The following is a 22,966-nucleotide window of genomic DNA, read 5'->3' on the forward strand; positions in this document are numbered from 1 at the left end:
TGTAATGAGAAGCAAAATCACTTTTGTTGGTGACTCTCTTCACTGGTTGCATTAGCATATATAAAGAACATTTCAAAATAAAATATTACTAAAGGATGTCAGATATAAAATGCACATTTAAAACAGTACAATTAACAAGAGAATCAGAGATTATAAGAAGCAAATTATTATTATTATTATTTATTTATTGATACCCTGCCCATCTGGCTGGATTTCCCCAGGCACTTTGGGCAGCTCCCAACAGAATGTTAAAAATGTGATCATATCAGCTGTTGTCGCTGCCAATCCTGCCAATGGTGGTTCATGGCAAGCAGGTGGCTGTGGAAGCTCAGGCTCAAAAGACCTGGGTTGGCGCTAAAAGACAGCCAAGGTGGTCTCTGGCCTCTTCAGCAGCCTCAGCTTTTGTAGTTGGAGTCAATCATGGTATTGCCATCCCAGGCCAGGTGGGAAAGGCCCGCAAGGCAGAGAGCAAGGACACATTTTGGCTGGGCAAGTTTTCAAGGGTACAGAGCAGGACCCATGAGAGGTGTGGCCTTGGAGAAATGTCCCAGGGCCAGACAGAGGTAAGGGCAATGCTGGTGTCAGGTTGTTTTGCACCCTAGGCAAAGCTTGCACCTCTACTTCCACCGACTTGCCAACTCCAGTTTTCAAAAGACATGTAGAAAAAATGAAAAGCACAGAATGTGAAACTGCTCAGTATATTTTAAATTGAAAGAATAAGTTATACAGGTGGTGGACATTTTGCATGCATCCAATTGATATGCGACCGACTTTTGGCTCCAGAAGGTGATGGAACACGCTTAATTGTGACCGCAATGACCGTTGCACAATGACCCCCGCACAAACAGGGCATTGTTGCCTGGGCTACTACTACCTTTGCTTATCTTTCTCAAATGCAAAAGAAAATGTTTTAGCACACGAACCATTTTGAATAAAATTGTGAATTTGTATAAAACTGTGCCCCACTGAGGTCTATGCCCTGGGACATGGCCCGCCCAATCCCAACGTGGCCCCATCCTTAGCTAGTGAAGGCGCAGCTTAAAATGGAGCCCTTAAAAAAAATATCAAAAAATCGTTGTACTTATTTGCATAAAATCTTCTCTCTTTTTTTGAAAAACAAACAAACAGAACTAACTGCGCGCGCAGCCGCTCCCCCCCCCGCACTTCCCCTCTTTGAGCTTCCCGCCCTGCCACCCACACCCAATCAGCGGAGAGGAACCGAAGCTTCCCATCACGCGATAGGACGACTCTTTCCCCGCCCCTCCCCTCCCTGGAAAGCTCCTTTCGCTCGGGCGCCTGCGCAGTCTGCGTGGCTCCGCCCCGGAGGCGTGGGCGGCCCAGGGGGCGGTTGGTTGGTTGGCTTGTTTGTTTTCGTCTGCGGGAGCCATTGGGAGGTCTGTCAGTGCGCGAGCGCGCGTGAGGGAGGGAGGCGGAGCTCGCGCCGCGGAGCCTCCATGAGCAGGCGCTGCCCACCTGCCTATTCCGTCCTGAGGGGACTCGTAGGCTCCGCGTTCCTCTGCCTCGCGCGGACTATGAGCCTGCGAGGAGCTCCGGCCAGCTGCTTGTCGGGGCCCTCGGGCGGCGGGAGCGCCGGAGGAAGCGGCGGCGGCCGTAGTAGTAGTAGTACTAGTAGTATCGGCGGCGGCGGAGCCTCCTCCTCATCGTCTCCTCGGCTGAACCTGCCGTGGCTGCGGCTGCCTCAAGTGCCGGGCGCCGAGCCCTTCCGAGCCAACGACGTGCTGTTGCTGCTGCCGCCCGCCGGCGGCCCTTTGCCGGAGCCGCCTCAGCATCATGTCGTCTATTTTCCCGGGGACGTGCAGGTAAGGTTGAGGGGAGGAAGGAACCCGGCGGCGGGAGGGGAGCCCAGCTGCCTTTCAGAGAGCCTGGGAGAAATGGAGCCTGCCTCTTGAATAGGACGTGGTTAGTTGGGATTTAGATCACAGAGTTGGAAGGGGTCCAGAGGGTCATCTAGTCCAACCCACTGCAATGCAGGAATCCTTTTGCCCAATGTGGGACTCGATCCCGAGACCCTCGGAGGGCTGTACCGAAAGAGCGTGTGTCGTGTTATTTACTGAGGGATTTCGAAGCTGCAGACCGAGGGTGACGACCCTCTCCTGCCACCTCTTCCTGTTGGGCACCCAAGCAGAGGTGATTTGCTGGAAGAAGCATTGCCTCTGTTTAGGCCCTAAATTTTTCCAGCCCGCTCGCCAGAACTTGGTATTTCTTCCGCATGATGCTGGTTTTTCCAGCTTCTGATGGAGCACCTGTGAAGGTTAAAACCTTTGGACCAGGGACACTCGGGCGTTTTTGCTCCCCGTGTTAAGATGTGCATCTCTCCTGCATAGTTCCGTTTGCGAGTGCAGACTGCTTGTAGACGTATTATGCAAGGGATTGCACACAGAAGATTAATAAAAATGCACAGTGTAAGCACCAAGGAGATGGTTGATGGTGCCCAGTGTAGAGGAACATTGGCATTTGGAACTTTCTTCCCTTGGTGCCCTTTACCATGGGCATGGGGGGGATAGCAGGCCCCCCTGAATCAAGTAAAAAAAGAAAAAAAATTCTTAACTAAAAGTAGAAAGATTTTGACATTTTTTTAAAGCTCTGTATACCAGAACAGTAGTGACAATGCAGAAGTTTGCAAGGATTCATCATCATCATTGGATGAAAATTGAGAGTGACTTTTGCCTTGGTTGCTGGGGCAGGGGGTGGGTGGCAGGTTGGGAGTAGGCAGAGAAAATGCCTTGCTTACTTGAGAAATTGTACATGTTTGCTTGCAGGGAAGGTGTTCCAATGTTCATTCACTTTAATATGTCTTTTGAGATGAGGCAGTCAGAGCTACAAAGTATTCTAAATGTGTTCACAACTTTAAATTATATAATGGCGTAATGATACTTGATCTGTTTTCAGTCTCTTTCCTAATTATTCCAAACATTTCAGTTCTCTTTCAGTTGAGATTCACATACTCCTCTTTATGCTGTTTTCTAATTTCATTTTCAAGTGCATGCCTTATTAAAATTTTGTTAGCTGCCAAGAATAACCTTTCCCAGCAACTTACTTGTATAATTATAATTTAAGTGATTAATTGTGCATTTTGTGTTCCAAATAGTAAGGCTCGCTATATGTTGTTTTTATTTCAGAACTATCATGAAATTATGGTTTGCCATCCAGAAAATTTCCAGTGGGAACAATGGTGCTTAGAAAACGTTGCTTCTATTCTGGGTCGCCGTTTCCCTCAGAGTTACATTTGGGTTATAAAATGTTCCCGTATGCATTTGCACAAATTCAGCTGCTATGACAATTTTGTGGCAAGCAATATGTTTGGTGCACCTGAACACAGCACTGATTTTGGAGCCTTCAAGCATCTTCATGCATTACTAGTTAATGCGTTTAAACTTGCTCAAAATGTTCTTCTGTCTCAGAAAAGCTTGTATAATTTCACCAAGGATGAAAAGGCCATTGCTTGTCAATCACCTACTGTTGCTACTACTAACGGATGCTCAGCAACAGAAAGGGGAAGAGATTGTGAATATTTCAACGGCTCTACCATGAACCTCTTTGAGCCTTCTGTGATTGGTGAAGCGTCATTCACTTTAATAGGGTTCAGTAAAGGTTGTGTTGTCTTGAATCAATTACTTCATGAACTAAAGGAAGCTAAAAAGGGAAAGGACACAAATGCCTTCATAAAAAACATAAGAGCAATTTACTGGCTCGATGGTGGCCATTCTGGAGGAAGCAATACTTGGGTGACCTACCCTGATGTGCTGAAAGATTTTTCAGAGACTGGGATTTCAGTTAATGCACATGTTACACCATACCAGGTATTTGATACAATGAGGGCATGGATTGGAAAAGAGCATAAGAGATTTGTGCAAATTCTGGAGGAGCTTGGTGTAAATGTAAATAGCCAGCTTCATTTTGCTGATGAAGCACCTTCCTTAGACAACCACTTCAGAGTTCATGAAGTATTCTGACACAGTGAATATATCAAAATACTCTTGTTAACTGCAAGATACATTTTAAACTTTGACTTGACAGTTTGAGAATGTGCTTTCTCCTAAGTCCTGGAAAGGCTTAATGCTGTGTGCATTATTTACTTTTTAAGACCTTCAGTGAAGCCAATCTTGTCTTGCTTTTGCAATTGAGGAGCAACAACATATTCCTGGCTTAAAGAAATTATTTTGTTCTGGTTGAAATGATAAGATTCCTGAGGAAAACCACACCAGTTCATCTGACTAATTTTCTGAACATCAGTTGGAACTAATGTTTGCTTTACAAGTGTGGATTTTTGTGAGCAGAATATTCAAATCCGGGCTCAATAATTTGCATCATAAAATGTTTTGGATGGCATACATATATGGGTGTTGAGTATTTTTGAATGATTAGTCACTTTTATTCTTTAGTTATAATTATAGAACTAAAGAACTATGAGATAACTTGGATTATGCTGCTAACATTGATATTTAGCCCCTTGGCATAGCCATAGCACAAGCAATGCAGTAAATTGGTAATGTTGACATGGACTGTGTCAACATTACCAACTTGCTGCATTGCTTGTGGTATGGCTATGTCAAGGGGCTAAATATTCATTTCAACTAAGTATTCATTACAACTTAGTATAAATGACACTTTCATGGGAAATAAGGTGCATAATGACTATACTGTTGCCTCAGAGGTGCTGTGCAACTTCTAACCATTGCTGAACATCTACTAGTGAATAACCTTTTTTAAGACTTAAGAGTATTAAACATCTATTTTTATTAAGTGACCAAGAATGTATGATCTTGCTGCTGTTTCAACATTCCCTATTAATACGAAAGCTTGATTTAACTTAATGCATTTTTGAACTTTTATATTGTGAGACTGTTAGGCAATTGTGGCAAATGTGTTTTGCTAAAAATCAAACCACAGGTTCTTGCAGGTTAATGTTACAGGTTATCGTACATCTTAGAATAATATCAGTTGCACCAGTCTTTGGAAAAATTCAGATTATACTAGGAATTTTTCCAAAGACTGGTGCAACTAATATTATTCTAAGATTTGCCATAGTCTAAGGATGCGGCAGTCACTTTAACGATAACTCTCCGTAAATTCTTAACCATGTGGATGTTAAGGTGGTATAAAATGTAAGGTAAGATAAAGTACCCTTTCACCTTAGGTTACCACAGCAACCAAGATTACCACAGCACACACCACCTTTTCCTTTTCCTTAGGTGGTGTGTGCTGTGATAATCTTGGTTGCTGTGGTAATCTATATAAATAAATAAAAATGTAAAGATGACCTTGTCCAAAACCGATAATCTCCGAAAGTGCTTGTCCGAGTGCTTTAAAAATTTGACACAACGTTGCCACACCGTATACGAATGTTTTTATATACCTAGATTATATAGATGTCTCACCTGTGACAGGTAAAAACATGCTTTTTTAGAAAAAACGTCGCCATCTGCTGGATGTCAAAGCAGCACAGCTGAGGATGTAGCCATTAGACTAGCTGTTCCCGGCCACGCGTTGCTGTGACTCAGAAAGAGAAAGCGGTCATTAAAAAAAAAACCCACGCGTGTTCTGTTAAATCGCCCCGACCCGACCCATTCATCCTCCCCAAAGGCACGGCACTCCTCCACTCAGCGCCCCTGTTCCTCACCCCAGATGTCACGACACCTCTCTCTGGTCCCCCGGCTGTGTGACGTCATCTTCCTCCCGCGTGATGGCACCCGTCACCCCGACCCCTCTCTTCCACCCGCACACCCCATGTGCATCTTGGGAAGGGCCTGGCCTGTTCCCCTTGCTGGGCAATGCCATGTTATTGTGATGTCACAGATAGTCTGAACATAAAGGAGTCCCTTACCTTACCTTTTATACCACCTTAACATCCACATGGTTAAGAATTTATGGAGAGCTATCGTTAAAGTGACTGCAGCATCCATAGACTATGTCTTACAAGTTCCTCTGTTACCAAATGGCAACCATACAGATAATGAGGTTTTGTGTGTGTGTGTGTGTGTGTGTGTGTAGCCAGGATACCAGTTTGCATTACTGAATGTTAGGAGCAGTTTTGCAGTTAGCACATTCCAATCATATGTTTCTGCAGCACTTTTGATTTACATATGAGAATTAAGCAAAGTTTTTGCACTTCCATTTTTGGAGCTCACTTTACAAAATAATCGAAAGCCATTCCTGTTGGGGTGGCTTAACCATCTGTGTTGTGACCAAAATATGCAAATTTTTGCAGTGACAGTTCTAGTATCAGTTTGAAAGCTAATGTTGACCAGAATAGTGGAATAAGACTTAACTTCCCTAGTATGAACGTTACCGTAAGTTGGTTTTCTGTGCCAATAATTTTTTTCCAATGTGACATACAGGAAAATGTTGGCCTTTGAAAGCTGCTTTTATGAATAAGCAATTCGTTTTTCCTACATTAAGTGTTGATATATTTTGAAACTGTTCTTTTACCAGTTTAGCAAATATCAACACCGTTTATTGTGGAACTGTAATGTTTTATCTACAGTTAATGATATTCTCAGTATTCTCATATTTTGCAATGAAAAGACGCACAATCCTAATCTGAGGAACCAAGCACTGTAACTAGTTTATTAATACTGGGGTGATTAATACCCAAGTATTAATAAACTACTTACAGTGCTTGGTTTCCTCAGATTAGGATTGCGTCTTTTCATTGCAAAATATGAGAATGAGAATATCATTAACTGTAGATAAAACATTGCAGTTCCACAATAAACGGTGTAGATATTTGCTAAAGTGGCAAGAGTACTTTGTATAATGCCCACTAATGTGGAATTCAAGTTTCAAACACTTAATATGAACATCTTGTAACCTTGAGTCACCATTCTTAATTAAAACTAAAAATAATTTGAAGAGTGAAAAAGTGTTTGCCAGTTGTTCCAGTCAGTACTTGAGCTGTTCTGACTGTTGGATATCTATTTTACAGTGTTTTTAAAACGGCTGCCATGTCGCAATGAGACCCTTCAGAGTTGTCATACAAACTAACGATGAATAAATGCATCCTTAGATTTCTGTAACCAAGATGAAAGATTTCTAGTGTTTAAGGAAGAATATATTAAGTCATGTTCTGACCTTGAAGCATCATCCCCCTGGGCAAAAAGTAAATGAGTAGAATCCAGTGCTGCTGCTCTACTTAATGGGATGTCTTTTAATCCAGTGGAGGTGTCGATTAATGTAAAAGGAGGTGAATTTCTCCGTTTTCCCTCTTACATCCCACTGTGTCCCTCAATCAGTTCCAGAGTGTTGGGGGATCCCCCAGAACATCATGGAACGCAATGTGGGGGATTAGAGGGAAGAGGGAGAAAATTGCCTCTCCATGTCTTAACACTAGCAGATGCCTCTCCTGTGTCAGAAGCTGTTACATAATCATAGTGGAAGCATTGGATTTCATTCAGTGACTATAATGCTTGCCTGTTTTACAGTCATTAAGAGTATTGTTACCCATTCATGTGATAGAATGCTGTTTTCTCTAAATTGCTGCTGTTGACAAAAGGAGCTCACTGAATAATTTCTCCAGTGTTCCAAGAGGTTCCCCCCACCTCCTGCACAGACTGTTGTTTCTCTAATAGTAGTCCTTTCATTAGTGTTCCATGCTTCATCAGATAAATCCACAGCTCTTGACTAGTTGCCCTCTTTTAAGTACTCCCATTTGATGGCAGTAGGTTGCGCAAATAGCAGCAGAAAAAGAATGCACTGGGAGTCTCTTTAAAGCAAGCTGCTTGTTTTAAACTAGACAGTCCCCTTTTTATTTTATTTTCTAATAAATATTTATTAAGAAAAAAATGGTTAAACAATACAAATTGCCAATAATCAATTGTAGTTTTTCCCCTTCCCCCCTCCCCTCCCTCCCTCCCCCACCCTCTCAGGACTTCCCTCAGCTCCCCTCCCTGATTTGTTTATACATATTATTTTCTGCATGTTAATAAATTGTACGTATCATTACGTTGTCAATCAAATGTTCTACTAATAAATTGTGGGTGTTTATTCAAAACCTGCCAAGGAGTCCAAGTCATTTTGTTGTCTTTTTATGTAGTTTGTAAAAAGTTCCCATCCTCCTTTAAAGTCACGATTGTCCTACTCACATAGTTTATATGTTAATTTTGCCAGTTCCACATAGCTCATCAATTTTTCTTGCCATTGTTCTTTCGTTGGATTGTCCTACTCACATAGTTTATATGTTAATTTTGCCAGTTCCACATAGCTCATCAATTTTTCTTGCCATTGTTCTTTCGTTGGGACTTCCTCGTTCTTCCATCCTTGTGCTAGCAAGACTCTTGCCGCTGTTGTAGCATACATGAATAAATTCTTTGTTTTCCTTGGCAGGTCTTGTCCTAAAATCCCTAACAAAAATGCTTCTGGTTAGCCAGTCCCCTTTAAACACTCTGTAGATTTTGGTCTAGAAATGTGAATGTTACCTTCTCATATACAGAGTATGTCTATACAGGAGACGTAAGTAGGCCACCTTGCCTTGGTAGATGGTTAAATTTGCCTGGCAGTTTCTTAAAGCCAAACTTCAAGCACTTTGCCATTGAAATGTGGAATATACTTTCAGCTTCATAAATTTAGACTGAATCTTACACTTGCATCTATTTTTAAAACGCAAGTGTTACACCATATTGAATGAGTTGTGCATATTTGTTCAAGTGATTCTATAACCAGAACACCTTTGGGTTTAGCTACAAGCTGAAGAGTAGTCTACCAGAAGCATGGTTATATAATCACTTGCACAAATATGAGCATGGCTGTATAAGCTCCCTATTACGGCACCATATGAATGTTTGCAGCTGCATTTTAAGGTCAGTTCCAGCATCTGTTGTCTTCCTTGCACAGTTCACTGGATCAACCCTTGTAATTTGCATTTTCATTTCAAAACATGAAATAGCTTGCAAAGACATTTTTAGAAAGTGGGAATGGAAGTTAATGAGCAGAACTGTGTTTTGTCATGAGGAGGATAATGATGTTAGGGTAGTCTGCTCAATCGGGGAAAAGATCTTGGAAGAAATAAAACAAGTTTAATAAAGCTCAGTGGATTATCAGGATGGTATCTACCGGAGCCAGATGTTTGATAAGGCATGACCTGCTAATTTGTAGCCCCCAACATCAATCCCATAATAACTGCAGTTGTTATTTTGCAATACTTTATATGCTTGACTCATTGTTTCTCTTCATGTAGAAAAGCAGCCATTAAACTCTGTTCAATACCTGCTCATGGATTCTGCCAAGTGAATTGTGTAGGTTTTGCTTGTATAAACTTTGTATTTCAGTTCGGGGGGGGAGGGGGATACTTTACTGTTTTTTATTCTTCATATATTTAAAATCACCTGGTCCAGAAAGCCCTATGTGCAAACAAACAGTTGCTTGAAGCTACCACATACTTATAGAGAATGTTATAGGAAAGAAGCACCACCTACATCTCTTTGTATTGTATAATCTAAACTATTTAAAACAAGTTTTAAATAAATTCTTTTGGTGACAAATTATATGCCTATTCATTGATGGACCAGTACTACAGCTTTATTTGTATATAAACTTGGGGCAAAGTTCCAACAAACACACACATTAAGTGGGGAATGGTGAACAACGGAGTATCCATGGTAAAGTATCCATGTGCAATGTCTGTAGGCCAGCTAACAAGATGTTTGTAGAAAAACCTATTTATTCATAGTTAGTACTGTAGGTTTTTTCTTGAATCCGTAAAACCATTCTCCGGCCGTAAAAGTCTCTGTATTCCTCTGGTAGCTCTTCTAGGGTTTTCAGTGCCCTGTCTAAAATCTGTACTGCTCTTGAGGCTGCCGCAAGATCTTTGTTTCCATAGGTGTCTGTCTTATCGTAGCAATTAGAAGGAAGGTGTTTCCAGAAAACATTGACTCCCACGCCAAACTCCTCAGAAGTCACATTATGGAACCACAGAGCTATAAGGAGAGAGAGGAAAAACTTGTAATGAAAATGCCTTACAGACAATGCAGTAACTAAAACCTGTAAGATATTGCTGTGAACAGTTAAAGAGAATGCTGTTCCAAATGCTCTGGTGTTTTTTTTTTTAATTTAAAAAAATTCCAGTTTTTATGGCTAGCAAACAGTAATTGTACTTTAAGAATGTTTCGGCTTGGCAGAGACTGCTATTTTTCCAGTATTCAGCCTTCAATATTTTGTGTCAATATGAATTATATGTACAGTATATTTCTGTAAGTTAGGTGGAGCTTACGGTTTTCTACAGCTGAGGTCACAGTATGACTATATTCTCAGTCACCCAGCCCTAAGATCCTGTGTGAATAATACAATACCTAGGAGCACGACACACCTACACACTGCAGCCAAAGAAAACGGGCATGTGCAGCTGTTAGCAACACTCTGCAAGTACTCTGCAATGTTATTGGAACAAGACAGACTGTTGCACTGTGTTAGCAGTGGACAGCACTAATTCAAGCGTTCTGTCACTGAGGTGGTATAGTCCTTTCACATAATTATGTCAGGTCAGTTTCTAAAAGAGCTATATTGAAGATGTATCCACATGCAAACCATACCCGATACGTAAATTGTGTAGATGTGATGCAGCATTCATTTGGGTGCAATTTTTAAAAGATGCATCCTCTTGGAAAAATCCACAGTGACACTAGCAAGGCGGTACCATGAGATTTAAGTTGATTAATCGTGCCACCATACGTTTTTGGGATTGTTACATACATTGTACACCTATAGCCCCTTAAACAGCAATCCAAGAAGTAATGGGGGGAAACAAAATGAGATTTCTGTGCCCTCTTACCTGGAATAAACAAGACATCTCCTGCATTTAGCTGGCATTCATAACGTCTGGCCTTGACAAAGAGAGGGTATTTTTTCAAATCTGGGTCGTCCACATCTAGCACCTCTGACTTGGTACCTAATGAAGATGTGAAGAAACGATGGACGTGACTGTTTTGCTATTCAATTACTCTCAGGGATGCAAACATACTATGCAGGGAAAAGGCAGAGAGCAAAAACTGCATGTGTGAGTGTACACTCCTGTGTGCTGAAGGCTGTCAACAGTACCCTACTTCTATGACCCTAGCTGACATTTGCAGCTATCAAATATAAGTGAATCCAATTCAGCCATGGTGTACTTTTAAAGGAAACATTCACCAGAACGGCTGACATACCCTCAATCCTAAAAATACTAGAACCTGTTTTCTTTGATAGTAAACATAGCACAACAGGATTCCATACTAAACCACATGATTTCTCTGTTACAAGCCTTGTTATGTTCCTTCACTCAGTGATTTCCATAAAGATTGCTTGAATGTATGGCTCATTCTGAACAGAATCTGCTACTCGGTCTCATCTAAAATGCAAACAATGCCAACCGGAATAACTAAAATGATCTCTACCAGTTTGCACCTGGTTCATAATTTGCCTGCTCTGTCTAGCTATCTCAGTAGGGAAAAGAACTGGATTTTGTTTGTGTTTGGTTTTGGGTTTTTTTTCCTTTCTTTTTCTTTAAATAGCTTGGAAGTGACTAAGTGCTGACCCAGAAGATTTGTGGAGTTGTTTAGAAAGCAATGTGCTCACAATCCTGGGCAATGCTTCTTCTTTTTTTAAAAAGGTATCCTGAAAATTACAGGGCAGTTAGCTTAACATCTGGTCTGTAAAAAAAGCGGAATAAAGCATTACTTAGTATGGAATAACCCTGAGATTAAGAGTCTCATGCAATGACCATCAATTGTTATGGCTAAATGGAAACTCCAGGTTCAGAGGCAGTTGGACAGCAAATAGCAGTTGCCGGAGAGCAACAGCAAGGAAATGTTGCTGTTGTCATGCCCTGCTTCACGTGGGCTCGCCAGAGGCATCTGGTGCATCATCGTGGGACAGGATAGGCCTTTGGTTTGACCCAGAAGGTGATGTGAGTAGTAAGCTGCTCACCACTGAAGAAAATGGGTTGTATCTAGCTAAGTCAGAGCAGACCCACTGAAATCAATGGACATGACTAATTTAAGCTCAGTGGATCTTCTCTGGCCTAGTTAGAAAAAACCCCATGGGCAGGATCCATTGTTAGGAAAGCAGACTTCCACTTACGCAACTGGATTTCTCCTTTCGCTTGTGTGCCCCCAAAAATCTGCTCTGGAGGGTCTCCATTGGAGTAGTTTCTGCAGGGGAGGGGGGCGCTGGTGGGACTCAGGGTGGGGGAGGAGACAGGGAGGGGGAATCCCACTGCACAACTGAAAGTGTGTTCCTGTGGCATGTACACACCTGATAAATACAAATATGGCGCATCACGAGGACTGTACAATACAACCTTCTTCTTTCCAGTCACCTGAATTAAGAAGTTATCCATTACCTAAAAAGGTGAAAATAACAAATATTACTTGGCATGTGGCCAGAAAAGAATTTCAGTTATCACAATAGCTACGCTCTACATAGCATTGTTGCAGTGGCTCTGGAAATTCAGGATGCTCATATTGGGGAGAAAGAGCACTGTTATCTCTCACGCTACATGAGGGGTCAGCAAACTTTTTCAGCAGGGGGCCGGTCCACTGTCCCTCAGACCTTGGGGGGGGGGCAGACTATATTTTGGAAAAAAAATATGAACGAATTTCTATGCCCCACAAATGACCCTGAGATGCATTTTAAATAAAAGCACACGTTCTACTCATGCAAAAGCACGCTGATCCCTGGAATGTCCGTGGGCCGGATTGAGAAGGCGATTGGGCCGGATCTGGGCCCCGGGCCTTACCGTAGTTTGCTTACCCATGCGCTATATCATATACAGTACTGGGTAAGTGGCCATTCCTTGCCCTACAATAATAATTGTTTAACCGCATCAGTTAACAAACATGACTATATACATATGCTATAATGTTAGAGTTTTAGTTAAATAAATTGTTTAAATTGCTATTAAGGAAATGATCATTTTTCTCCTTCCAATAAAGTACAGCAGAAAAGGTGTCCAAATATAAACAGTTAACTTATTAAACCTCACCATAATTTCATAATTATCGGTCTATGTATTTCTAATAGTATAACCAAATCAGTAATTTTTGACATACAGTAACTGTAAAAACTACTCTGAAATTTTTTTATTCAAAAAATGAAACCTTCATCTGGTTGTAAATATTAAGACTATACCAGCAAGAATGAGTCTTTCTGCAAAAAAATGATTTAAATCAAGTCTTACTGACTAGTGATTTAAATCGATTTGATTTAAATCAAACCCACCCTGCTGCCAATAAAGCCTAATATGAGCTTGTCATCGTTCTTTGTTAAAATATGCTTAGAGGTATATTGCCTACATCATAATGTGTCCAGAGTTGCATTCCTGCTGAGCTTATGCGGAAGACAGTGGAGAAAAACTGTTCTTTTTCAAAGTACTCCGGGATCTGAATATCATCTGCCAGCAGAGGAAACTGCTTTCTGAGATCTGCAATCTCCTGAAAAGAAAAAAGGGAGGAGTCATATTTAAGGTTTTCTATAAAGTATCCGATCCAAGGGGAAAGGGTGGAAATCACTGGGACAGGTGCCGAGAATAATTAAGGCTTGCAAACCAGCATCAAACTTAGATTACGTAAAACACATTCACAAACACACACACAACGTAACTGGCTGCACATATTTTCCACAATATCAAATGTTTCTCTCATACATAATCAGTGGGCACCTGTGAGTCCGATGAATTACGTTTTGGTCTTAAAAATTGGCCTAGAGGAAGATTCTCTCAGAGATGTTTGGGATGATTTGAACTACAATGTAAAAAGGAATTTCTTTCTGTACTTTTCTTATAGGGACGAACTTTAATTCTAGATTGGTCCACATAAATTTCTAGGTCTAGAAAAGGTAAGGAATGTGAGCTTGATGTGCCTTTGAAGGTCAGATATCCTTGTCGTGGAACTGCAGCAAGATCCCATTGGGATTCTTCGGACCTTTTGAATACACAGAGGCATATGTGGATTAGAAGCAGCTCATATTTGGGACTTTATGAATGGACTGGTTTATTGGGACTTTTATTTACTTTGTTGATCTTATGTATGAGAGAAACTTTTGATATTGTGAGGAATACATTGAAGAGTATCATTTATGTGCAGCCGGTTAAGTTGTGTGTGTTTGAGAATAATTAAGGAGCAGATCTACCCGTATTTCTTCCCACATAAACATGAGGGGCCATTTGAAAATTCTACCAAATATTTGACTCAGTCGATTAACAGTATGAGCTGCCAAAAAAAGAGGCCTTTTCGTTTGACAAGGATAAATTGGGTCCTTGAGCCACAATAACCCGGGTTGTTTGTGGCCTGCGTTTGGATAAATAAGGCACAATATGATGTGTACAAATGCGGTAATTGTGTATACATTTTGCATCTTAAAAAAATATATAAGTTCCAAACGCCACATTCAATTCCAAACCCTGCAGAAATGGGGGTTTGTTGTTTTTTTTGCAAGGGGACAGGAGAGGTATGAGTACTGTAGATTAGGAACATATAGCTAGAATAACATGGTTGAAGTTTGCGTAGGAAAACAAGGACTCCCAGTGTCCCACATTCTTCAGAAGCAGTAGGGCAGGGGTGTCAAACTCAATTTCATTGGGGGCCGCATCAGCAGTTTGGTCACCCTCAAAGGGCCGGTTGTATCTGTAGGACTATGTGTCCACTCTTTATTATCATAAATTATTGTCACTGCATTCAATTATTACTGTTTTTTTGTAATAATGTAAGTAATAACTAGCTCTGAAAGCAGAAACATAGTCAGAATAATGGCAAGTAGATATTCAAATGTACAATTATTGTACAATTTATTGAAAAATGATTTTTGGTAACTGCACTGGGTGGTGGAGGCTCGCTAGGGTTTCATGCATGCAGGAGCTTTGCAGAGCTACTGGTACCTGGAGATGCTGGGGTCCTTCTGCATGCAGGACAGATGTTCTGCCAGTGAGCCACCACCCTTCACCAAAGGGACTGGCTGAGGTTGACTCGCTGGAGCTGCTCTCCTGGTTCCAGGGTTTAAGGGCCAGAAGTATAAAGCAGCATCCTATGTTTCTGAGGAGAGGGAGAGGGAGGGGAGGGAGGAAGGAAAGAAGGAAGGAAGAAAGAAAAGAGGGAGTGGGAGGGAGAGAGGAAGGAAGGAAGGAAAGAGGGGAGAGAAAGAAGAGTAGTAAATAAGGAAGGGAATAAAGAAGGAAAGAAAAAGAAAGAGGGAGAGAAGACGGAAAGGGAGAAAGAAGAAAGGAAGTAGAGGGAAAGAAAGAATAAGAACGAGAGAGAGGAAGAAAGAAAGGGAAAGGGGGGGTCGCCGCCTTGATTCAGCGCCAGAAAAGAGCACGAAGGGACCCAGGGGCAAAAAGCATTTCCCCGGCCCCAGCTGTTTGTCGGTGCTTTGTTGGCGCGGCGCTTCAGCAGCAAGGTCCCACTGCTGGGTCCCGCTGGCTGGGGCGCTCGGCGGGCCACATGACGAGGTCTGGCGGGCCGGATTTGGCCCCCAGGCCTTGTGTTTGACACCCGTGCAGTAGGGTCTTTTGCAAACACTACTTGTACACTTTCAAATCGATCTCCAAAATCATATGACTCAGGAAGGGTTGTGACATGTGACAGGGAATGGTCCTCATGAATCTTATCCAGCATTTGCTGCCTACACGCCCTCTAAATGAGTGAAGAGGGTTCAGTCAATTCTCCCACCCAACCCCCATCAGATCCAAACTGCCCTCTTTTCCCCTCTTTTCTTTTTTTAAGACAAGACATATTCCAAATGAAGTGTTTTATAGGAAAGCAAAGGAACACTCCTTAAGATGAGCCACCATCACTCACCTTCCTTGGGTCTTCTCCCAGGGATCGCAAATAATATTTTTCATCCTTAAGAAAGACAAAAGTCATTTCAATGACACACATCAATATTTTGCTGAGGGGCCATTTAGGTGACACTAATGGCTTGATCAATCCAGTTTAATTTGCTAAATTGATTTTTTCCCCTGTTGTTTGCTGAAGAAATGGAACATTGTTTAGAAATAATGTGAATCAACATAGGCAAGGTCCTGACAATTATTTACTCATTTAGATTTAAAGCCCATCCAACAGTAGCTATTTAATTAGCATTCATTCTGATTTGTTTGCATCAAAGCAACTGTTCACCTCATACTTTGCAGTGCATTTTCCAGTCACTTTCCTTATTGCAAAAAATCTCATTTTGAAAAAACTGGGCTGTAGATGTGTAAAAGAGTTGCAATTTGCCACTGACCTAATCATTAGCAGCTAACTGAATAAATTATTACAATATTAAAGTCTCTCAACCATTGGTTGTATGGAGATTTTTAGCCAAGAGGAACCACTGTTTTGTCTTTAATCAGGAAAACATGTATCATTTAGCTAATCAGCTTAAAGATGTTAGGTCAGGCTTCCTCAACCTCGGCTCTCCAGATGTTTTGAGACTACAATTCCCATCATCCCCGACCACTGGTCCTGCTAGCTAGGGATCATGGGAGTTGTAGGCCAAAAACATCTGGCAGGCCGAGGTTGAGGAAGCCTGCTTTAGGTCTTTGTCCACTCAAAGACTGCCATGCCAAAGAGAGAATGAGCCCCTTGCTTAATACAGTGGGAGTTGTTATTACTATTTATTAAATTTTTATACCGCCCCATACCCACAGGTCTTGGGGCAGTTCACAGGATAAAATTGCACTATAAAAACACAAAATACATAATCAAAACAAAAACAACCCAATATCCCACCCAACACATTTTAAAAGGGCATTGGCGTTACTTCTGAATGAACACACATGCAGGACTGCGTTGCAAACCAGTGTTCTACACCTAGGCTGAGATCCCAGAGCCACACAGCTAATTCTGTCGGCCCAAGAAGATGTTAGACTCGTGCTTTTCAATCAGCAGCCCCCTCATGGCACCTGGCAAATACTAAAACATTTTGAAATACAGGGGGAAATGTTTAAAGTAACTGCACAGGTCTTAACTAAAGGGGCTGAAGTGCTTCAGAAACTGTATGTGAAACAGCTTCGAATCTCGCACAGGACAAGTGCTATTAAAAAGAGAGAGAATTAAAAGGAACTCTTCTGCCTATTAGGGACCCAGGTGGCGCTGTGGGTTAAACCACTGAGCCTAGGGCTTGCTGATCAGAAGGTCGGCGGTTCGAATCCCTGTGACAGGGTGAGCTCCCGTTGCTCGGCCCCAGCTTCTGCCAACCTAGCAGTTCGAAAGCACGTCAAAATGCAAGTAGATAAATAGGAACCGCTACAGCGGGAAGGTAAACGGCGTTTCTGTGTGCTGCTCTGGTTTGCAAGAAGCAGCTTTGTCATGCTGGCCACATGACCTGGAAGCTGTACGCCGGCTCCCTCGGCCAATAAAGCGAGATGAGCGCGCAACCCCAGAGTCGGTCACAACTGGACCTAATGGTCAGGGGTCCCTTTACCTTTACCTTCTGCCTATTATCATATAATCAGTCATAATGCAGCCAATTACGTTGCAAATATAAAGTGTAAGTCACCGGGATGAATATAAAAGAATTGTAGAGTTGGAATGGACCCCCAGGGTGATGGTGGTTGTTAATGCTGGATCCCACCAGAGTCTATGCGCACTGGCTATAAATGCATCAAAGATTGGGCCAGAGTGAGACACTGCAATCCAGAGACACATACCTGGGAGTACTTACTTTTGAGTAGGTAGTCCTAAGATTGTACTGATATAATGCAACCCTGTCCACAGTTACTTGAGGGTAAGAACCACCTACACCCAGTAGAGTTTACAGCAAAGTACAGGTCTTATCTCACATTTCAAGGCATTTCGCGGGATTAATATTTTGAATTTCAATCTACACCTCCCCCAAAAAGCCGTATCTCAGTGTAATTACAATATCACAGTCTTACCTCTGAAATAAAGTACTCTGTATGTTTGGCTTCAGCGGCTCTCCTTATGAATACATCGAAAGGTAATGTTCTGAAATAAAAATATATTTAAATTAAAACTCTCCAGGCGTTTTACATGGAATAGGACTTTCACCAGATATGGGGCACCATTGCAATAACCACTCCACATAGATTGCTTCGCTTTTTAAAACCCACAAGGCTAAACGGGGTGGGCAGGGGTGTGTGGAACCCATTGCAAATTGCTTAACTGGCTTATATTTACACTGTTGGTTGATTTATGTTTTAAGCTTTGCACAGCCTCGGTGGTTTTAGTGTTTTAACGTTTCAATTATGCTGTGTCATGTTAATACGGGCAAGGAAACATGTCAATGGACTTAACTCCAAGTACATTCCTTTAGGATTGTGCTATTAGCCCCACTGTTTACAATGGAAATAATTACAAGTAGCCCCGGCACACCAAATTTGTGGTTTTCATTTATGGTGGGGCATTATATTCAAAAACTAAGGCTCTCATTTTCTTTTACACTGAGCAGCCTGAAGTTTAAGTAAGAATGTCCCCCTTTGTGTTTGATTGGGTCACGAGGATAGGAGCTCTCCAAGGTAGCTTAGGAATTTCACAGGCAAATGATAATGGACAATTGGATAAACTGGATCTTGGTGGTGACATTACGCTGCTTGGTTCACTGGGGAAGAAGGGGCGATTATTCAGAGCCACAGCGGAACAAAGAGGTCTGTGAGGTGGGAATACGGCAATTAGGCTTTGAAAAGCAGTTCCAACAATTCAAGAAAAAACACTCCGGGTAGCAGAAGGCTCCCAAACCCAATGCCAAAAAAGTTGTGGTTTTTTCCCCATTTTTTCATTTTAACAAAACTGCATTTTTCCGTTAATTGGTGCTATATAAAATCAATTTTAAACTTCCAGTCATGGAAAATTATCAGAAACCTGTTGAAATACAAAATTGTCATATAATCAGACATACTGCTGTCAATTTCACTGCATATAAAAAGGGTATTTGCTGTTCTGGGGGTTCTCCTGAACCTCCAGAGGGGGGCGAGAATCCCATTGCGCTAGTCACTGTCCAAACATTTTTCAAAGAGGGCCAGATTTGATGAAGTGAAGGGCCGTGCAGGCTGACTAAAGGGCCAACCAAGCTTTTTTTAGGGTTGAAGTTGTTGAACTTTTTTTAGAATTTAAGTTTTTGAGGAGTTTTTGAGGATTTTACCCCAGGAAACAAACGCCACAGGGGCCGGATTAAACTAACCAGCGGGCCAGATTAAGCCCCCAAAACAGACTTTGGACATGCCTGCTCTGGTGGGATTCCTTGTGCCGCCTTCTGCTAAGGGAATTCGGTAGGTGAATCTCACCCGTTTCCTAAACGTATTAGGTCTTTTGTATGTCACCTGCTTCCCTACAACTGGGGTTGTGAGCATGGTGCCTTCCAGATGTTGCTGAACTACAGCTGACCATTTGCCATGCTGGCTGAGGTTGATGAGAATCATAGTCCAAAATCACCTGGAGGGCAAGACACTGCCTACCCCTGGCCCTTAGCCTATAAACTCCATTGCTTATTTTCCCCAAGCTCTCCAGGACCCGCTTCTTCACCACATACCCAGCTCCCTCCCTCCCTCTCTCAGCACAGTCTGGTAGATTCTCAGCACAATCTGGAACCCCTTCCTTTCAACAATGCTAGTAGGATCACCCATTTCGGAACTCCAAGTCTTGATTCTTTATAGGCCTACTACCAACAAGACATGACACAGGTATATATAGCATTCAAAGTGTTGGCGCTGACCTTTAAAGCCCTAAATGGCCTCGGCCCAGTATACCTGAAGGAGCATCTCCACCCCGTCATTCAGCCCGGACCCTGAAGTCCAGCTCTGAGGGCCTTCTGGCGGTTCCTTCACTGCAAGAAGTGAAGTTATGGGGAAACAGGCAGAGGGCCTTCTTGGTAGTGGCGACCTCCCTGTGGGATGGCCTCCCTTCAGATGTCAAGGAAATAAACAACTATCTGACATTTAGAAGACATATGAAGGCAGCCCTGTATCGGGAAGTCTGACTATGTTTTTTATGTGTTGGAGGCCACCCAAAGTGGCAGGGGCAGCCCAGCCAGATGGGCAGGGTATAAAGAATAAAAGTATTATTATTATTATTATTATTATTATTATTATTATTACACACACTATCTTAACCTATGAAGTACACACAGTATTGATGGTATGTATCAGGGGTAAGAACTGGATTTAGCTGGCGTTCCAGATCCTTCTCCCCATTCCCACCCCACGATGGGCCAACTCTGACAGGTAGGTGCGACAACTAGTCAATTACCTGATGTCATAAAGATGGCAGGTGATTGACACCTGTCAAAGATCATTGGCACAGCAGTTAATCAGCTGATTGGCACTTAAACCGAGTCTCCTGAAAACAGAGCATTTCTCCGTCTGATGAGAACATGGTTGGGATTCAGAAACATTTACTCCCAGCACCTGAAATCCAAACTGCATCCTCTGGAAAGAAAGAAAAATGCTCTGTTTTTAAATGGAGCATATTTTCTCTGTCCAGTGGAAGCAGCTTGGCTTCAAAGTGCTGGAGGAAGCTCTCTGAATCAAAGCCACTTCCTGTAGCCCCTTTGGCTGCATAAGGCAGCTTCCCTTGTGCAGCCCATCACAGCTGATTGTCGGTGGTGCCTGCAGAGTCTGCACTGCACTTGAAGCCCCTACAAACAGTGGACAGTTCCTTCAAAGTTCCTTGCAAAGGGCTTTGCAGGTGCCCCTTTCTGGCCCAGCCACTACTTTACCTCCTCCACAGCTCATTTTGTAGATGAAGCAAGGCCTAATTAGGCCTACTGTCCAGAAGTTCCACACTCCTGGTATATATATTTCCCAGTTCTGGTTTGAAAAAGCCATAAAACCCAATTGTGATGTCACGACAATAGGAAAACAACAGGGTGAGTGTACAGAATCAAGCACAGGTCATCAGCAAAGTAGTCTTATCTGCACAATATTTGAATGTATCGCAAAAGGCAGTGAACTGCTTTTGCCTTGGTGGACCATAAGATGTCAAGGCCTGAAACTAAACTGAGCAGCAGAAGAGGTCACAGATAGCACTGGGTGATATATCAATCATGATGTGTGTTAGGACTGGGCTCCAAAACTCGTCTCAAGTCCATATCACGATATCAGTTTTATAATTTTTGACCTGGCAATATATTGCGAATCATGGTGTGGGTGATGCAAAAAATCACAATGTTGGGGGACGACGACGACATGAAGCCAGCCAGTGCCTCTACATAGCTCCAACCTTATTTCAGACATTGTGATATATCAGTATGTCACAATGTTTAGCTGGTTATATATCACATTGAAAACCAAATATCGCCCAGCCCTAGTCACAGAACATCAGGTCAGCTGTTATTGGAAGAGAGAAAATCTCTTATAGCTTCCAAAGCAGCACAAGATAACAACTCTTAATTCAGAATGCCATTTGCAAAGTGAAAGCACAGGTCCTGATTAAAGTGTTTAAAGCAGAAGTATAGAGTCTCTAAAAGTCTGGAGCATTTCTCTAAAAGCAGAGAAAGTATTGAAATGGAATACCTATACAGAAAGTTCTTACTGAGAAAGTCCATCTGTGGCACCGCAGAAACATGAACCTTTACTTCTTTATTTCCTGATGCTTGACTGAGGTAATCCACGGTCCACTTGGTCATGCAAGGGCCCAAATCGATACCTTTCAGCACTACTGGCTTTCTCTGAGAATTAAAAAACAAAAATATTATTGCGGAACATTTTTGCAATTTTACTACCTTCTACCAACAACCACTCTTACAGTACCGACAGTTATGACATCTAAGAATATACTGGCATAATGTTACTAATCAATGCATACATGCTTTCAAACTTTACGTCTTTGTTAAATTGCTGAAAGTCAGTATGAACGTTGTGTTGAGGCTGTGATGTTCTAGTAAAATACAGGACAGGGGGGCGGTTGGTGGATGAATTTTTTTTCATCTGGTGCTGAAGTGACAAAAGCAATCCATTACAATCTATTGCAGCCTAACAGGAAGACCCTTCTGGAATTTGTCACCCACATACACACAAACTTGTAAATCAGTTTGGGCTTGGCTACCCAGACAGAGCTTAAATGCATGACCTTCCACACACCCTTTCAAACACATGCATTTGGAGAGGAAATCATGTGGTGCTGCTGTTTTACAGAAGGCGAAGAAGTAGCATGGTAATCAGTCTGACGGGTTTTTTGGGTTTTTTTTTAAGAGTTCTACAAAAATATAACGCTTATTATCGTTACAACGCTGGTAACAAGAGAACCAGGGAAGTTAAGGTGCGATTCCCCCCCCCCCTTACCAGAGGGTAGATGTCCTGCAGAAAGCGCTCCCGGGTGACCCCAGGGTACTGAGCCAGGGGGATGACTCGCTGCCGCTCCATGCTGGGACCAGATCCTCTCTCCCTGTCGTTTCCGCAATCGGGTTGCTCCCTCCAGGGAAACCAGGCTTTCCAGGCCAAGAAGACCGCGCGGTTGTTTTCTCCTTTCGCAAGGGGAAGGCGGGATAAAGCAGACTCCTGCCTGGAAGCCCCTTGCGAGGCGCTTCCAGCCCAGCGTGTAGTAGATGATCCTGGGTTTGGGTGGACTGCAAGGGCAGCTCAGTCGGTAGGGCAGGGTTCCCCACACGTGGGTCTCCAGTTGATTTTGGACTACAACTCCCATCACCCCTAGCTAGCAGGACTCAGTGGTCAGGGATGATGGGAATTGTAGTCCGTAAAAACAGCTGGAGACCCAAGTTTGGAAAACCCTGCGGCAGAGCATGATGCTCTTGATCGAGCGCTATGTTAGGCTAAAACAGTATTTTCGAAGCTTTTTTTGGACTACAACTCCCATCATGCCTAGCGAGGAAGACCAGTGATCAGAAATTGTAGTCCGAAAACAGCAGGAGACCCAAGTTTGGGAAACACTGGGCTAAAAGATCCCTGCGTTGCGAGGGTTTTGGGTGAGGTGGTTCCTTCCGACGATTCCATGGCTCGGCCCTAAGGCACTGAAGGAGTGGGGAGGGGAGGCGCCCGGAACCTTCATCACGGCGGAACCTTCCGCCCGGCGCTCTCTCGCTCCGC

General features: G+C 42.6%; 2 protein-coding genes across 2 annotated transcripts; one reads left to right on the forward strand and one right to left on the reverse strand.

The window, feature by feature from the left end:
- Window positions 1-1,391: 1,391 nt before the first annotated feature.
- On the forward strand, window positions 1,392-8,022 carry C1H2orf69 (chromosome 1 C2orf69 homolog). Its single transcript, XM_035133279.2, has 2 exons — window positions 1,392-1,820; window positions 3,141-8,022. The coding sequence occupies exons 1-2, from the start codon at window positions 1,455-1,457 to the stop codon at window positions 3,972-3,974; spliced, it is 1,200 nt and encodes a 399-aa protein (XP_034989170.1). The 5' UTR covers window positions 1,392-1,454; the 3' UTR covers window positions 3,975-8,022.
- Window positions 8,023-8,084: 62 nt separating this feature from the next.
- Window positions 8,085-22,960, reverse strand: TYW5 (tRNA-yW synthesizing protein 5). Its single transcript, XM_035136822.2, has 8 exons — window positions 22,205-22,960; window positions 21,437-21,591; window positions 17,846-17,915; window positions 15,783-15,827; window positions 13,284-13,421; window positions 12,244-12,331; window positions 10,784-10,900; window positions 8,085-9,932 (listed from the first exon to the last, which is right to left on the reverse strand). The coding sequence occupies exons 1-8, from the start codon at window positions 22,283-22,285 to the stop codon at window positions 9,676-9,678; spliced, it is 951 nt and encodes a 316-aa protein (XP_034992713.1). The 5' UTR covers window positions 22,286-22,960; the 3' UTR covers window positions 8,085-9,675.
- Between the last annotated feature and the right edge of the window lie 6 nt (window positions 22,961-22,966).

This window comes from Zootoca vivipara, chromosome 1 (genome assembly GCF_963506605.1).
Source record: "Zootoca vivipara chromosome 1, rZooViv1.1, whole genome shotgun sequence".
NCBI classification, from domain to species: domain Eukaryota; kingdom Metazoa; phylum Chordata; class Lepidosauria; order Squamata; family Lacertidae; genus Zootoca; species Zootoca vivipara.

Coding starts and splice junctions, on each gene's coding strand:
- TYW5 (XM_035136822.2), bottom strand. CDS start 22,285: ATGGAGCGGCAGCGAGTCATCCCCCTGGCTCAGTACCCTGGGGTCACC. Junction 15,828..17,845: donor CAGAGTACTTTATTTCAGAG/GTAAGACTGTGA, acceptor GTCTTTCTTAAG/GATGAAAAATATTATTTGCG. Junction 12,332..13,283: donor AACTCTGGACACATTATGAT/GTAGGCAATATA, acceptor TCACCTTTTTAG/GTAATGGATAACTTCTTAAT.
- C1H2orf69 (XM_035133279.2), top strand. CDS start 1,455: ATGAGCAGGCGCTGCCCACCTGCCTATTCCGTCCTGAGGGGACTCGTA. Junction 1,821..3,140: donor ATTTTCCCGGGGACGTGCAG/GTAAGGTTGAGG, acceptor TTTTTATTTCAG/AACTATCATGAAATTATGGT.